Source organism: Penicillium citrinum (assembly GCF_028827155.1).
Source record: "Penicillium citrinum strain IBT 23319 chromosome Unknown utg000006l:1.0-3011923.0:1.0-3012962.0, whole genome shotgun sequence".
Taxonomy (NCBI): Eukaryota; Fungi; Ascomycota; class Eurotiomycetes; order Eurotiales; family Aspergillaceae; genus Penicillium; species Penicillium citrinum.
Window position 1 is genome coordinate 1,314,806 of NW_026622691.1, and position 16,578 is coordinate 1,331,383.

General features: G+C 48.2%; 7 protein-coding genes across 7 annotated transcripts; 2 read left to right on the top strand and 5 right to left on the bottom strand.

Moving 5' to 3' along the window:
- Nucleotides 1-334: 334 nt before the first annotated feature.
- pkcA (protein kinase c) lies at nucleotides 335-6,895 on the bottom strand (the record flags this gene model as incomplete). The annotated part of the gene is made up of 12 exons (XM_056645938.1): nucleotides 335-1,732; nucleotides 1,798-1,840; nucleotides 3,116-3,522; nucleotides 3,587-3,788; nucleotides 3,847-4,438; nucleotides 4,501-4,627; nucleotides 4,664-4,714; nucleotides 4,806-4,933; nucleotides 4,995-5,390; nucleotides 5,446-6,027; nucleotides 6,090-6,356; nucleotides 6,502-6,895. The coding sequence occupies 12 exons, from the start codon at nucleotides 6,893-6,895 to the stop codon at nucleotides 335-337; spliced, it is 4,587 nt and encodes a 1,528-aa protein (XP_056499379.1).
- A 1,423-nt stretch (nucleotides 6,896-8,318) lies between these two features.
- Nucleotides 8,319-9,836, bottom strand: N7469_007021 (putative MFS efflux transporter; the record flags this gene model as incomplete). The annotated part of the gene is made up of 1 exon (XM_056645939.1): nucleotides 8,319-9,836. The coding sequence occupies one exon, from the start codon at nucleotides 9,834-9,836 to the stop codon at nucleotides 8,319-8,321; it is 1,518 nt and encodes a 505-aa protein (XP_056499380.1).
- Nucleotides 9,837-10,229: 393 nt separating this feature from the next.
- Nucleotides 10,230-10,717, top strand: N7469_007022 (putative eukaryotic translation initiation factor eIF1a-like protein; the record flags this gene model as incomplete). The annotated part of the gene is made up of 2 exons (XM_056645940.1): nucleotides 10,230-10,540; nucleotides 10,609-10,717. The coding sequence occupies 2 exons, from the start codon at nucleotides 10,230-10,232 to the stop codon at nucleotides 10,715-10,717; spliced, it is 420 nt and encodes a 139-aa protein (XP_056499381.1).
- A 41-nt stretch (nucleotides 10,718-10,758) lies between these two features.
- alg3 (dolichyl-P-Man:Man(5)GlcNAc(2)-PP-dolichol alpha-1,3-mannosyltransferase) lies at nucleotides 10,759-12,140 on the bottom strand (the record flags this gene model as incomplete). Its single annotated transcript, XM_056645941.1, has 3 exons — nucleotides 10,759-11,370; nucleotides 11,434-11,957; nucleotides 12,017-12,140. The coding sequence occupies 3 exons, from the start codon at nucleotides 12,138-12,140 to the stop codon at nucleotides 10,759-10,761; spliced, it is 1,260 nt and encodes a 419-aa protein (XP_056499382.1).
- A 580-nt stretch (nucleotides 12,141-12,720) lies between these two features.
- N7469_007024 (uncharacterized protein) lies at nucleotides 12,721-13,149 on the bottom strand (the record flags this gene model as incomplete). The annotated part of the gene is made up of 1 exon (XM_056645942.1): nucleotides 12,721-13,149. One exon carries the CDS (start codon nucleotides 13,147-13,149, stop codon nucleotides 12,721-12,723), a length of 429 nt encoding a protein of 142 aa, XP_056499383.1.
- Nucleotides 13,150-14,106: 957 nt separating this feature from the next.
- On the bottom strand, nucleotides 14,107-14,503 carry N7469_007025 (heat shock factor-binding 1 family protein; the record flags this gene model as incomplete). Its single annotated transcript, XM_056645943.1, has 3 exons — nucleotides 14,107-14,195; nucleotides 14,279-14,378; nucleotides 14,444-14,503. 3 exons carry the CDS (start codon nucleotides 14,501-14,503, stop codon nucleotides 14,107-14,109), a joined length of 249 nt encoding a protein of 82 aa, XP_056499384.1.
- Nucleotides 14,504-14,938: 435 nt separating this feature from the next.
- Nucleotides 14,939-16,369, top strand: N7469_007026 (serine/threonine-protein phosphatase; the record flags this gene model as incomplete). The annotated part of the gene is made up of 3 exons (XM_056645944.1): nucleotides 14,939-14,955; nucleotides 15,018-16,305; nucleotides 16,367-16,369. 3 exons carry the CDS (start codon nucleotides 14,939-14,941, stop codon nucleotides 16,367-16,369), a joined length of 1,308 nt encoding a protein of 435 aa, XP_056499385.1.
- Nucleotides 16,370-16,578: the final 209 nt, after the last annotated feature.

Sequence of the window (16,578 nt, forward strand, 5' to 3'; positions counted from 1 at the left end):
CGAATGCACTAATGTAGATATTACGGAGCAACTACTACCTTCCACCAGATTTCAGTATATTTTGTTCAATATCCTCAAGTTCATTAGTGACAAAGGTAAAATAATTCAATATAGAAAAATTCAGGCTCCTGGCGAAACTTTATATAACGAACAAAATGAAGGAAATAAAGAAACAGAAAATAGAAAAAGAGGAATAGGTTTTACATCCTGAAATGGAGCCACGTGGAATTTGCAGTCCATCCGAAATTGAAGAACGTAGCTTATAACCCGACTGACGAAAAGATACTGCCGTAAGAAGGGATCGAAGGAAGAAAAGCTGTTCTGTGCTGCTATTTCATTCATCACTGTCTGCATATTCCTCGACTTGGCTGCGGAATAAAGGAGCACCATGACCCGACATTGTATTCGCAAGTTTCAACAGAGTCTCTCGGACATGAATCACCGATATAGCTAAAGCTAGTGAGTTCCAAACATCCTGATCGGGCTCAGTAAGATCGAATTGACCCATGTATTTCACACGGGAGTCAACAGGGCCACTCCAAGCTGGAGATGCCGGATTCGAATCCAAAGACAGTATAGTTGCAATGGGACCGCAAATAACGTACCCCACTAATGTCGGCCAGAATACGTCTCCATGGTCATATCCATATGCGATTCTGAATTTCATGGCCAGCTTGGTGAGTCTCTTCACCAGTTTTGTGACAGTGTCGAGAGTTGTTTCTCTTTGTTTCTGAATGCACATGACGTGGCAAGAGAATGTATCGTGAGTAATTTCGAGCCCAGCATCGTCGATAGCCCAGCGAACGTACTTTGAGATCGCCTTCTGTATCACGTCCGGTGGATAGACTGACAAAATACTGCAATCTCTCACTTGACCCCCCAAATCCAGAAGCTCCTTCATGGCTCTGATTGCATGGAACTCTGATCGTGTCTTAGTTTTGAATATAATTTCCCCCGAGTCCGTGTCATCGGGAGACATATCGACCGAAGAGAAAAGTGATTCTGGCAATGTCGAGAAGTCCGTCTTCCAGTGGTGGTACATTACCGGTTTACATCCACGAAGAGCAAGCTCGAGGTATAAATTCTTTTCTCCCTCTCCCATCCGAGCCTTTTCTTGAATTCGCATTGCTTGAGCCATACGTCTGCTTTTTTCCTGTGTAAGCTCGAGAGCGACATTTCTCACTCCTGTTTCCGGTTCTGCATGTTCCCTGTCGAACTCGGCTTCGATTTCGAAATCTTCTTCTGGTGATCCAATGTCCATATAAGCCTCATCATCGTCGTCATCATCATCATCCTCCCTGTGCTTTTTCTTCCGAAGCCCATTCGATTCTCGCGAGTTAGATGAAGCATCAGAAGATTCTGAATGGCGGCGTCGTGTAGTGGCAGCTAAACTCTTGAGATTAGGAAGACCTGGGGCGTTCCAAAAGTTGGACTGAATAGCTTCAAAACCAGGGAGCAAACTGTGTGAATGACTACTACCATCTTTCGAGCTTGAACCTTCAGCTGTGGTGCTGTACTTCAGGTGTCCCTTTTCACGCCTTTGGCGCTTCCTGGAAGTTATTCGATTTAAAGACTCTTGCTGATCCCTCTGTCCTTCGGAGGATTCCGATTTGACCTGAACGGAATCCTGTGACCAAGCTCTCTTCGAACCCATCGAGATTGAGGTTTCTGGCATGATAAGAATACGATTTCCAGGGCAAAAATATACTCGAAGGCGACGGAAGCGAGGGGACTGCAAGTTCGAGCATTATGAGGTTAATTAACTTTGCTGTCAAGAAGCGTTGGACCTGGACTTACCTTGATTTTCCCGGGGACGCCAGAGATCCTTTTTCCGACTGAACTGTCCAGAGCGAAGTGAGTGAATCTGAGAGACGAGGAATTGAATATAATCGAAAACGAGTAGTGTCTTGGAGGTTAAGTCGCGCTGGTCGGTCTCGAGGAAGACAAGTGAATGGTGAAAGGAAGATGGGAGAACCTTCGTGTTCGAGTCTATTGTGTCAAGGACTTGGTATTTGATGAAAGAAACACTCGGCAAAAGAATCAAAACTAGGCAAAGGTCCAGACAAAGAAATGAGAAGTAACGTCTATCCCCTAGAGGAGTCTAGTTCAACAGACCAATGCCCTTCATTACGATGGACAAAAGAAAGGTTGATGATCAGGTTCCTAACAAAGTACGAACCATTCATATATACCGACCTTACTTATTATGAAGATATGGTTGAGTCCAAGAAAAGATTAAGCTACCCCCAGATAATACTCATACGTTTCAAGGGGGGGAAAATGGCATAGAATGCAGGATTTATTAGTTCGTATTTGCATTTTCCTGTTCAGAGCCATGGGAATCAGATAATCATCAGCAATTGTGACTGCAAACCGTTTCCCACAGGCACGGCGCCAGTCCCCAGTAAGAACCACACAGGCCGTAATCTCTCAAAGACACTCCCAACTGTCCCCTAGTCAACACGCTTTTTATTTGTTGAAAAACAACCCCCTGCCATCATCCCCATTTGCGCGAATGTATTCCATCCGCAGCCAACCCCCAGCACAGCCATGACCCGGCACGGCGTGGAACAATCGTGAACCGACCAGCCCGAAAGAAATAGAAACCGAACTCGCCCGTTGAATAAGACGCAAGAAAAGAACAATTTAGATACGTATAACAGAAAGAAGAAACGATAAGCTAAAAAGAGGAAAAAAAGCAATAGCAACATAGTTGCTCCATTACTCATATCATACGGCACAACGAAGCATACTTAGCGAAACGATTTGCAGTCAGCGTCTACGCTGAAGTTCGATAAAACAAACAGCTGCGATTGGGTATGTAGAGCAAGCTGAAGAGAAACGCAAGCGTGGAGCCCAAAGGAACCCGGTCGTGACGGCATCGGACCATGATGCACCAAGTCAGTGCCGAATCGGCACTGAATGGTGATAGGTACTTAATTTTAAAGAAAGCCAATTGTCGCGGACAAGAACAATCCCGATATTAAGCAAAGTCGGCAGTGTAGGAGAAACCACGGAACTCTTCCTGCATAGCCTGGGAAAGGACTGAAGGGAAAAAAAGGAAAATACGACGTTAGTTGCGATGTTCTCAAATATGGGAGCAAGGTCGTCTTACCAGATTGCACGGGGGGTCAGGACCGGAGTCACACTGGTGAACTCCTGATCGAAGTTGCTTGTATCCGTGGGGCTGCTAATAGTAGGGATGAAGGGAGGAGGAACACGCTTGTGGTAGATGTCATCCCAGTTGATGTTGCGGAAGAAGGCGTGAGACATGACCTCCTGGGCGTCGGTAGGGCCAGAACCAAGACGCAGCTCAGGCTCGCGGGTCAAGAGCTTCTGCAAAATTGAAACGGAGTCGCGGGGCATATGGATGGGATAGAGAGGCTCGTCGGCAAGAATAGCATCGTAGATTTCGTCCTCATCCTCACCACGGAAGGGAGATTGCTGCAGAAGCATCTGATAGATGAGGACACCAAAGGCCCACCAGTCAACCGCTCTGCCATATTTCTTGTCCAAGAGAATCTGCATAGAATAGTCAGCACCAGGCGCTTTTGACGAGAAAATAAAGCTGTGGAGGTGAACTTACTTCTGGTCCCATGAACTCAGGTGTACCACAGAAAGTGCTAGTGGTGCAGCCATACCACATGTTCTCCTTGCAAAGACCGTAATCAGCGATCTTGATATGACCGTCCAAGGTCAACAGAATGTTGTCAAGCTTCAGATCACGGTAAATGACACCGTTCTCGTGGAAGTATTTCAAAGCCAAGCAGACTTCCGCAGCGTAGAATCTAGAGTCTCTGGTCAGAATCCCGATCATATATTAGCCGTACAGCCGTGCAAACTTACTGTGCCCTCTTCAATCCAAACTGGCCACGCTGGATGTGCAGCATGAGATCACCACCACTGATATACTCCATTACGAAATAAACACGAGTCTCGGTCTGGAAACAGGCATGCAAGTTGAGCAGGAAGGGGTGTCGCTCCTTGTTGGCAATCAGGAAAACACGCTTCTCAGACTTGGTACTCTCAACTTCATCGTTCTCAATAATGAACTCCTTCTTCAGCACCTTGATGGCATACAGCTTCCTTGTGCTCTTCGTTTCAGCCAGCATGACCTTTCCGAAGTTACCTTTTCCAAGAACTGCAAGGAAGTTAAAATGGTCAAGTCCAATGCGAGATTTAGCTTGAGGAGGAGCAATGTCGTCGGCTGCAGACATAGGTGGTGCCACGGGCTGCATGGCCTGCATAGGAGGCTGCATCTGCTGTTGCTGCTGAGGCGGCGGCATTCCATACGGTGACTGCACAGGCGCAGGCTTCGAGATCGCCTGGGCAGGCGGTGGCTGCTGGAAGTTGGCGTAGACGGATGGGTCATAGTGAGCGTGAGGCGGAGGCTGTTGCTGTTGAGGCGGAGGCTGCACGGGAGGGCGGCTCATTTCAGCTAAAATTTGAATGTCAGTGAATTTACAAAGCTAGCAAGCGGAGATTGTCATAATGGCATACTGGGCGTTTGCTGGGGACTGCGCAGACCCGCGGCCGCCGCGGCGGCAGCTTGCGCAGCGGATCCAGATGTCGGCGATTTCGGCGGCAGAGGTTGACGCTGAGCATTCTGTGCAGCAGCAATTGGTGACTGTGGAGTCATATAGGAGTTAGTCGCAGCGCTTACCGCTTCGGCTGAGGCTTTTCTGGGCATAGCCCCGTAGGGACCCTCAGTGGGCTTTTGGGGATAAGAAAGGGCGGCGTTGTCTTGAGGGGGGTTGCGGCGGACCGCTTGGTCGAAGGGTACGACCACTGAGACCGGAACTGACAGAAGTAGACTTGTTGTGATTCTTGGCACGAATAAGGGTCTCCAGGATTTGATTCGCAGCTTCCATGGACATGCCACAGAAGTCAGGGACAAGATGCGTGCAGTGAGCGTGACAAGTAAGACCACATTCTGTAGTAGAAAAGGTTAGTGTGGTCAACAACAAAGGCGCGAACCAGGTTGATTAACATACCGCTGCAGCGTTTGGCGTTTTTACGTCCAAAAGGAAGAAGATAACCACAATGGCAGCACCAGTTGGCAGAAAGGTTGGAAAACCCTTCGAAGCGATGAGGAATACGGTGGTTGATCTTCTCCTCGTCGGGATCGGTTTCGTAGTTGGCCTTGCTGATACATTTGGTGACAACCTTCGAGTAGCACTTCTTGTGGCATGTATACTTGCAGTCGGCACATTGCATACCCGCAGCATACTTGAGAAATTCTCCGCACAGCGCACAGCGCATGATGTTGTAGAACTGCTGCGTAACAAACTTGTGACCCTGCTTCTCGTGAACTTCCTCCTTCTTTTGTCGAACAGCACCTTGACGGTTGAGACCGATATCGAATGGGCGGCGGTCCTTCAATTGCTTGGCTATACCGAAGCATAAGTATCTTATCGTTGAAACCAAAAGTCGCATCAAACTTACCAAAGCTCATCGATAGATGAATTCGACCAAATGGCTCCAGAGCAAACCATGAATCAATCATGACTGACGGAGGCGCATTTGGGTTCTCTGGAATAGCGCCCTGGGGGACTGCCATGCTTCCAAAGCTACCAGGACCATTGCCATGCGAAGAACCCATTGGAGAGCCTGGGTGGTCGGATCGAGGAGTACTAGAATCTCCACCCATCCTGTCCGCAGAAACCCAGCCAGAGTTATTGAGTTCGGACTCAATCTTCTTGCGACGCATTTCCTCCGCAATGTCCGAGATGCGCACCCACAACATTCCGATGGGCGTAGGGCGATCACCAGATTTGTCGTACACTGTAAGCTCAATTTCATTCGCCTTGTCGATATCGATGGAGAAAGCCTCGTCAACCCATTTATCGATGCGGCTGGGTTTTGTCCGAGCCTTGATTGTATCCTCCACCTTGACAACAACATAGGTTTCGGGGCCACGGGAAAATCGAGAGCTAGCGGCGTGATCCACATCCTTAACGGCATGGATTCGCATTGTAAGAAGACCAGTCAATGGCTTGCGCATATTTGGGCTGCTGAGACTTTCGTCTATGAAATAGTTAGTATTTAAGAGAGAGGGATAGGTAGGTGTGACTGCATGATAAGCATACCGTCGGCGGCATCAGAGGATTCAATGTCGACGTGAAGATCCTCATATCGCTTCAAGGCCTGCTTTAGCAGCTGGATCTTCTGGTTACTCTCAATGCGTCTGCTTTCGGCATCTGCACGACTCTTTCGGTCGCCCTCATCCTGATAAAGCCGGACCATCTTCTCAATACCCGCCTTGTACTGCTTCTCCACACTCAGCTTAAATTCAAGCTGGGACAACATGAGCTGAATCTTCGGTCCGAGATAAGCGGTATCATATTTGATGAGATCTGAGATATTCGTCTAGTTAGCCTTCCAATGGGTTCGCACAGAAAAGTTTGAAAGAAATGGATTCTGTATAGGTGGTGGGGGCATTTCCCCAGGTTCTGTTTAAATGGGATTATATGGAGAGGACTTTTGAGACGGACGACATACCAAGCTTGGTGTAATTGGGACGCGCCTTGGGAATCGGAGCGTAGGGGCGAGGATCAGGAAAGGGAGCACCCGATGGCATCGAACCGGTGCCACCTTGAGCATAACCAGCATCGTCTTCACCATAATATCCGCCATCCTTTGGCGGCGGCGGGGGCCCCGCGCCTCGCTGAGAAGGTGAACCACCACCTTGCTGCTCGATCTGACGAATTTGCAGCTCACGCATCTTCTCCTCAAGGTAAGCGATATTTTTGCGTCCATCGCGAATGTTGATGTCGACACGTTGTTGCACGAGGGGGTTGTCGGTCGACTGCCGCATATTACTGGCGGCGGCGATCAGGGCCTTCTCCCGCTCGATCTTGCGGTAGACCGAGGCAATAAGCTCGTCACCGTCCATGATGAGCAGGTCCGAAGCAGTTTGGAGGAATCAAAACTGGGTTGGCTGCGCCGGACCGTGGAGGATGAGGGGAAAAGGGTTGGTAGGTGGGAGAGAGAAGGGATTCGCGGGGCTCGATGTTGACAGGGGGGGGTAGCCGGTAAGAATAATGCCACTTCAAAAAATGTCTACAAGATGAAAAAAAAAGAGTGTGGTACTCAAGCAAATTACACCAAGAGGGGGGATCGTCACGATTAGAGTAGTAAATGAGTTAAGCAGAACATTAAAGAAAAATACTAAACTACGTCAAATATGAGCATCGTACAGTATGTTAGGCGCGAATTCAATGTCCATTTGTGGCGAAAACCTGTGACATCTCCACACGTGAGACCTGATCTTCTTCTTCTGCTTCTTCTACAACCTCCCAGTCCAACACAACAACACCATAATGCCTACCAAAAATACATGATAGAACACATACAAAGGTTCTGGATTTGGATTAGCACTTGCTTCCACTCGGAAAACTCTCACGCATACTGCCTATACATGAATGATGACCACAGCCCCGGCCGAGGCCCCAGACCCGTGATTGGTAGATATCGGGCCCAGAATGTCTCAGCATGGCCGGCGATGCCGTCAGTCGTACAGAGTTGAACTGAAAGAAGTGGACGGAACAACGATACCTGCGACTCGTCGCCTCGTCACCGCACGTTGATCGCCTCCGGCGTGCGACCGTTCTGTCTCCTTGCCGCATACATGGTGATTTTTTTCGATTCGGTTACATCGCACACATTCTTCGCATCATGTTCTTCAACTTGTCCACCTGTTTCGACATCATTCGTTTCCGCGGTTGATTGTCAAACCTTGAAATGGTCTGATACCGCCCCGATGTAGAATCATCGGCTCCTTAGCCTGAGAAGTGTGGAGGATACCCACACTGTCAGGGTTGTGGAAGTACTGACTAGTCGTCAGTCACTAGATAACATGAGTAACTATCATCATGCATATAGCTACTACTATTTTGTAGTCATAGTATGTACGAGTCGTACTATAAAGTAAGTAAGACTTTTCACACGGGCAGCCCTTGAATCAATCCGATTCCCAGGTTCTGTGTAGTCTGATACGTTTGGTTGCCATAATCCAAGATTATCTTGAGATCATCTCATTTCCTATTGTCTAATGAATTTTAATGACGATCAACCAATCTTGGCTAATCAGCCTACTTAATCGGGATTGATGAAGCATGCATGTCAGGCAGAACGACCCAGCCATGCCCTATCCCACAAGTCAGTCGAAATTGGAATACAGACATTACATCGCCTCGATAACGCTCAAAATCACAAATGACTTCCTTCAAACCAGAAAGTCTAGATGCATTCAAGCCCTATCATACCAGATCATGTGCACAGCCACATATGAGTTCAGAAAGATCCTTTTGAAACCCTTACTCAGATCTCTTCGAAATCTCCGGTAGCAACAACCAGCTGGTAGCCATAACCCCATACAGACCAATACAAATAGGATGCAGCACCATCGTCCCCACATTTTGAGCAAGAATACCGGTAAAAAAGGGCGAGACCGCTCCACCACTGCTGCCAAGGGCGCTGATGAAGCTTAGACTAGACATGTGCATGCTCCGTGGGAGGAGTCTCGTAAAGACTACAGTGGCGCACGGATAGACCGCCCCAAGTAAGAGACCGAGAATTGCAGTTGTAACAGCTTCTCCAATGACATTTGGGATGAGCCAAGTCATCAGCTGAAAGATCACAGCGCCGATTATCATCAAGACAACTGCAATCTTTTCGCCTAGCTTGGCAGCCGGGTGGGTGAGCACGAATCTACCGACTGTAATTCCAGCCCAGAAACCTGCGCTGACATATCCAACCCGTGAGGGATCTCCATTTCGGTAGCTGATGAGGAAGGAAACAACCCATCCAGAAGTAGATACCTCAGCTCCCTGGTAAGCGAAGATAAACAAGGCACCTAGCAAAGTAGTCCGATTCTTGATGGCCTTTTTGACGAGCTGTACTCGGGTCATAGCTTCGTCCGCGATACTGGTAGTACGAGAGTTTGTTTGGTGTAGGGGTCGTTGTGGTTCCGATGGTGTGTCATTCTCATAATTGAAAAATGCCCACGCAGAGTAGACGAGATTGAAAAGACAAAAGGCCAGGGTGATAGCGTAGAAGACCGACCAGCGTATACCACTTGATACCATAGCAGTGGCAAACAGTGGTGAAACAGTACCTCCGATGCCATATGCTCCATGAACGAAGCTCAGAGCTGTAGTTGCATTGGCCAGGTTCGCACAGTACACGTTACTTAGAGCCAAACTGAGGGCCATGCCGAATCCTAGAAAATAGAAACAGGTGACAACCACCGGAAAAGGCGGTTGGCAGATGATGACCACATAGCTGACGGCGAGCAAAGCCATGGCGAGTACATAGCTTTTCGATCGGCCTAGTTTAAGCTCGATGGCGTGTGTGACAGGAGCTGCAGAGATGAACCCGAGGGCATTGGTCACGAAGATCAGCGATACAACGGCATACCCGATGCCATAATGTTTTTCAATGTATGGGATCAGGGCACCCGGGGCACTGTCGTTCATCCCATTTCCGAAGTTAATGAGGCAGACGCTTAATAGCCGCCATTTGGTCTTCCATGAGGGATTGGTTCGATCTGGGGCACACTCTGCAGCCTCATCGTTGACGTTTGTGGATGGTGGACGGCTTTCTAATACGCTTGGCGTAGTAGGTAGTACTGGCGTCGATGCGCCTGTTGGTGACTTCGATACTGGCTCAACTGTCACCGGGGTTGAGCTTTTCTGTGGCTGAAATTCATTGAGTTCATAATCTGACGGGGACTGCGTAACACCTTGCTTATCCTTCCGCACTGCAGGCGGGGGAGTGGAGGCCCGTGAAAAGCTCTCAATCTCTATGAAAGATCCGAGTCTTGAAGCTGCCATTATAGAAGTCTCGAATGTCTCGGCAAAGAACGTATTCGATAAGCTGTTGTCTTGACAGCTTTTGGGAGACTTGGACGGTGTTAAATAGCTAAATAGAGGCAAGCAACACGAGTGTATAGTGATGAGTTGCCAAGAGCACAACAAATTATTCAAGTCAAGTGATTCATTACCGCCGAAAGTTGTACATCGTCCAGCTTTTTTTCAAATTTTCCCATTCATGCTAAAGTCGGGGTCTTTCTCCATTAGGCGGGGCCCCGATTTACTGTACTTCGGGGGTTTGTCATCGATGCCCCGCTGATAAGCCAAAATTGGAAAAAAAAATTCTCCCACGGTACCTTGTTGCTTAGCTTCTACCTTGTCAACGCCCCCCAATCGTTATATATTCGAATCGCTATGGCTCCGCCTCGTCGAAAGGTCCTGGCTACGGCTGAGGAAACCATGATTCCACCAGATGAGCTTGCCGAAACTCATTACATTGCGCGGGCGCTGAAAGCCACCGGCAACAACATCTATCAGATTGAATTCCCGGATAAGTCTCAGATGTTGGTTGAGCTGCCAGCCAGGTTTCGATCGACATTCTGGATTAAGCGTGGTTCATATCTGCTGGTCGATACCAAGGCACAGGAAGAACGGGATAATAAAATTGGTGGCGAGATCATCAACATTGTGCGGGATGAAAAGGCCTGGCGAAAAGCTCCATTCTGGTATGAATCGTTTGATCTGACACCGTGGCACTTACGATAGGCGAAAATTGACGATTTACTCTTTACAGGCCGAAGGAATTCGTGAAGCAGCCAGTCGTAGCCGCCAACTCCGATTCTGATTCCGAGGAGGAATCTCGCGTGGGAAGAATGCCTTCTTCTGACGAGTCCGATGCGTGAAATGAAGTTGGGGATGAAAAATGGAATTGACGATTTAATGTCTATCGTCTATCTGTGATTCTGTGTTCCTTAGTGCGATCACCAACATTTGCACACTTGCCATCCACAACCGCGAGCTTGTCGGTAAACACACCAAATACCTGGATGGCGAGAGACAATACCACCGCTGCTGAGCTGGCATTGGTACTAGGGTATACATTCCAGGCCCATTCCTGGACTGCCCACAGAATATAAATCACAATTGGATGGAAGTTGGCCTGCCACAAGATGAATGGAGAGGCCCAGGCCAGATATGCGAAGAACTGGTAATGCAGGGATCTGGCGCAAAGCATACCAATTGCCAATGATATTAGCATCGTCTTCATGATAAAGGTCTTTGAGAGCACGATGCGAGGCTTCAATCCGCGGAGGAGTTCTCGGGCGAAGTTGAAAACATTCATGCCCGACGGCTTTGTCCAAATAACTGAGAAAAGACCCAGAAGGGAGATATGCAATGCAAGCAGACCATACGAGAATTCTTTTGACAGGAAAGTTTCCTCGCCAACAAATCTCCAGTTGACCGTCCATTTGAACATAAACTGCCGGGTTAGCTCAAAGGCCCGAGTGAGGTAGCCAATAGTATTTTTGCGAGTAAACGGCTTTGCGAGCAACATCTGTAGATTGCGAAAATTAGGGTCTCAATACCAGTTCAGAATTAAAGAGATAGTTTAGCTTACCTGTGGCTGGAAGGCCACAACGGCCTGGACCAAACCTCCACCCAAACCCGAGTCATATACGCTGACCACAGCAATGGCCGGTGCGAGCAGAACGAGTGTCATTTTGACAGAGACACCAAGTGACCATGCCGTGACAGCGAGCAAAGGCTTCCTTTTCATCCAAAGGTAAATTGCAATCCACATGAAGAAGGCCGCAATGCCATCATTGAACAAGCGCAGCATGTAGATGCTATGAAGCCGTTTGGACAGAACGAGGAGAGGGAACAAATATGGCGGTGCATGAACTTGTCTATAACAAGCAACGACGACAATCAAAGTAGCCAAGTATATACCAGCAAATATGATCTGTCCGAGAAGGATATCGCGTCCTTGGTCTGTAAGGTGGTAGAGAAGGGCATAAATGTAGACGTGGCCAGCAGGGTAGACGAGAGGGCCAGTTGAGCCTTGGATAGAGGGGTAATTGCGTTCGCCATCGAGGAAAAGCTTCACTTGTTGCATATAAGTTGTCCAGTCAATCTCGGTGTCTGGTTATAGATGCGATTAGTCTAGTCTTGTCTGCGAGCTAACGGAGGTGCGCACTCACAGGGGATCTTCCAAATGACAAGTGCGCAGAGCACGGCGTCACCGAAAATAAGTAATGGTCCAATCCATTGGGTATGCCGTGGGTGGGTTAGCACGTTGTAAATAAAGCGCGTCCAGGGACCCATTGCGACATGAATGGTTGAGGGGGAATGTTTGAAGGTGGCCTGATGGAGGAGCCGCTTTAGCGGGTGGAGTGTCAGAGAAGCAAGCAACCTTATCAACAACAGCTACACAATCGATTGAACAGGGAATGTGGGACACGGCGCAAATTCATTCTTATAAAAGAGTTAAAACGCTTAGTATGTGCTGGTTATCAATGTCTTTAATCAATTGAGCTTGTAGAATGAGGGTGAATATTAGATGGAGTGTCGTTACTAGTATGTATTTTCAATCCTCGTGCTTCGGCAACCAGATTCTGATATTTCAATGGCAACTTGATGGTTATTTACAGTATATCGCATTATTCTGTATATCGGTTCTTCAAGTTCGATTCTTGTTGTACAGTTTATACATGAGTATCACAAATATAGCTTTTTGCGGCGGCGGGATGTATGCCAATATTCAAACAGCCACCGTATCGCTATCTCCCCCACAATTCCAAATCCATGGTATCATAAAACAAGTAGTGAAAAGGGTAAATATGCAAATTAGAATGAAAGACAAAGGAGGAAAGTCCCAGAGACTAGGGCATGGAAACTCGCGTCCTTATTGACTCCCTTCAGTGGAAATGGTTGACTGGCGCTGATCTCCACGGGTATTGTGGAATCCCAAAAGTTCACCAATAACGCCCTTTGGTTTGGGAATCGGACACTCGTGGTTCACTTGTGTCATCTTTTGAGCTTCCGCTTCCATCTGGAAAAAAGTAGAGACTTCCTCGTCAACCTGAGCGGAGGATGTCGGGAGGCCGGGACGTGCGGTTTCCGCGTCCATTTCAAGATCTTTCCGCCTCCGACGACGAAGGCGTGGTAATTGTTGATTATCGGCAGTTACTGTCATCTCTGAATCGGCGAATGTACGTCGAGGGGCCGGACAAGGGAAAACGTGTGGCATGCCGACCACCAGCAAGGACGCAAGTAGAGTGCCGGCGAAAAGGCCAGTCGTCGACCGTGAACGAGGGTGGAGGTGTGGTGGCATTGTCAAAGAGGTAATTGATCGAGATCAGACAGAATTTCGAAGGAAAGAGGCGTAGTCGACTGTTCGACTTTTTTTCGGTCTCAGGCCATCGGACGGTTCAGGGTGAGGTAAAAAGATAAGATATGTTCGGACGTCAAGATGAAAAAAACCGTGGCGAATATCAATTGGGATTTCCCACAACCCTACTGATATCTACTAGATCTGACGGGATTGTTGGGGACAATCCGAGGGCAGTCGGCGATCGCAATGGCGGAAGACGAGCGTGGTTGAGGCCCCGCGAGTACGGCCGACAAGAAATTAGAAGGCGGTAAGACGACAGCATACTGTAGTGAGCAACAGCCACATTCGTGAAGGGTAATTTCTAATCGATTGGTTGAATATTAATATGATTTGACGATTATTTTCATCCCCTTTTAGGAAGAGTATAATTGTATCCTTGAATATTCAGAACCTAATCATGATAAAGAGTCAACTACTATAGTACAGGTTTCCGTGACAGACCAGGACGCTTTCAACATCGCGTTGCTCATCAAGATCTCTCTTGCACCATGCATGTTACTTGTCACGCCGTTGGCTAACATGGCATTGAGACCACTTGCGACGGTACCAAGTTCTAACGTAACTCTAATATCACAGAATTAGTTCGTCAATATGTTTCCGTTCGCGATACTGTATAAAGGGCCGTCGATCTTGACTAGAGCGCTCTGGCCTCTGTAAACGTCTAGAGAAACGTTTAGCGAATGTACTAATTAGATTAATGTTTAGATATCAATATATATACTGGTAAACCTATGTATCCTATCTATAGCTGGCATATTAAAGACAAGTGCAGATAGGGTATATTGTGTGACACACTATGGAATTTAACCACGGTAGCCGATACCGTGTCTCAAAAAGGGTGATAAGGCGCTCTGGGGTAATAACGGGTATCATGTAGTGCTCGGCCAGATTAGCGCATCATTTCGCCGAAGTCGCCGAGGCTGCTTCATTCGCGGATCCTGCCATAGAAGCCTCTAGTTCGTCCAGGCGGCGGGTCATGTCGTCCACTGGAAGGAAACAAGTGTAAGCATTCACATATGGATATGAGACAATGGTACAACACTGCCGCGGAAATAGTTTCCAAACATACATTTGCCAAAAACTTCCTTTGATACATTATCAAATTTACCCTGCAGCTGGTCCAAAAGCTCATCAACGGCGGCAGTGAGTTGACCCTGGGCATCGGAGTTCTACAGTAGTATCATCAATGAGTGGGGACTGCCAATAGTCAAGGATATGACTGTTTTTCACGAACCGGCTGTGACAAGAATGACTCCTCGGGAGAAGTCTTTTGGGGAGAAAGCTCCTCGGCCATGGTGAACCTCAAAAAGTACCTTGGATGTTGCACGAATCTGCGGGCGCAAGACCATGGGATTTGATGTCGCAGTCCACTGGGAAGCGGGTGTCTTCGATAAGCGCGGAACAACTATTCTTCCGGGAGATTACCCGCGCTGCCAGACGAGAGCATATCTTATCTTCCCTCGGCATGATTGGGTAGACGCGGTCGCAAGAGTCAGCTGTGATTCTGCCGGTTCCTCCGTTGTCTCGCGCTGGTCCTGGCTCTCTCGACTTTAGAATAGCTTGGGAGATGGCCGCGCAACGATGAGATTGGATTTCTTTCTGAGAAGGAAACTTACCGCGAATTAATTACTACTGCTTCTGAGGATCGGATTCGCTTAACCCCGCTTCCTCGCCCCCGTTTATCATCCGCTTCATTCTTCCCTTACCCACCTTTCCCTCGACAACCACCATGAGTGACCTGGACCGGTATCTCCCATTGCTCTTCTTCCCTTGACTCATTATTTTACTGACCGACTTCTCACTCGCAGGGCGATCGAGCAGCTGCGGGCTTGCCGCCTGATCCCCGAATCACAGGTCCGTGAACTTTGCTACAAGGCTCGTGAGCTCTTAATTGAAGAGGGCAATGTCGTTTCGGTCGATGCGCCGGTGACTATTTGCGGTGATATCCATGGTCAATTTCATGACTTGATGGAATTATTTCGCGTTGGCGGCGACGTTCCAGATACCAACTACCTTTTTATGGGCGACTTTGTTGACCGCGGCTTCTACTCACTTGAATCCTTTCTCCTCCTCCTTTGTCTTAAAGTGCGATATCCCGATCGCATGACCCTTATCCGCGGTAATCATGAGTCACGGCAGATTACGACTGTCTATGGCTTTTACGATGAATGTATTCGCAAATACGGCAGCGCCAATGTATGGCGGTATTGCTGTGAAGTCTTCGACTATCTGGCCCTGGGCGCAATCGTGCTAGGTGCTAGCTCAGAGCTGGAACCCACTGCGTCCTCCGCAAATGATACAACTCAATCTACTATGCCTATAGATGATAGCGAGTTGGAAACAGAGGTTCTGAACTCGCGGGGTGAAGTTACCATGAGTACTTATCGTCAGCGACAACGTTCTTCCTCCGATGCTTCCACCGATTCTCGAAACATTTCTCCGCCGCGGGATATATCCCAAGCTCCTGGTCAAACAGGAGCACCTTTAAGATCCGGTGCACCGGGTACCGGTGCTGGTGGAGATAGTAATGGTAGCGCAGCAACAAGCCGCACAGGTGCTGTGCTTTGTGTGCATGGTGGACTTTCACCGTTGATTGACTCTGTCGATAAGATTCGACTAATTGATCGCAAACAAGAAGTTCCCCACGAAGGAGCCATGTGTGATCTACTCTGGTCAGACCCAGATGAAATTGAAGGTTGGGGATTAAGCCCTCGAGGTGCCGGTTTCCTCTTCGGCGGGGATATCGTGAAACAATTCAACCACCTCAATGGCCTGTCGCTCGTCGCACGTGCCCACCAGCTTGTCATGGAGGGTTATAAAGAAATGTTCGATGGCGGCATTGTTACAGTGTGGTCTGCTCCAAATTACTGTTACCGTTGCGGCAATGTTGCTGCGATCCTAGAATTGGGCGAAGATGCTAGCAATGGCGGCACTGTGGCGCGCAGTAACGGGGAGTATGGACGCAGCAATGGGATTATGAGCGCAGACTCTCTCAACACCGTAGTCAGTCCTGGCCGGCGATATCGGGTGTTTGAAGCAGCAGCGCAGGATACTAGGGGTATGCCTGCGAAGAAGCCTGTCGCCGATTATTTCTTGGTGAGTGGAACCTATGACTTGACCATGAATTCCAGTATAAACATACTAATACCCGAACCAGTGATACCATCCTTTGCATACATTTCCCTGCTACCTCTCGTCAGTATACTTATCAGAAAGCTTCTTGGGTTGAAACTGCATTATGTGAATTGGTGTTAATATTTTTGTTGTGACTAATGATTGATCATGATGGATAACTTTTCATTTCTGGAGTTTTCAGCCTTGACTGGACAATTTAAAACTAAGAGAAGAATGCTCTCTCCCAAAATTTCT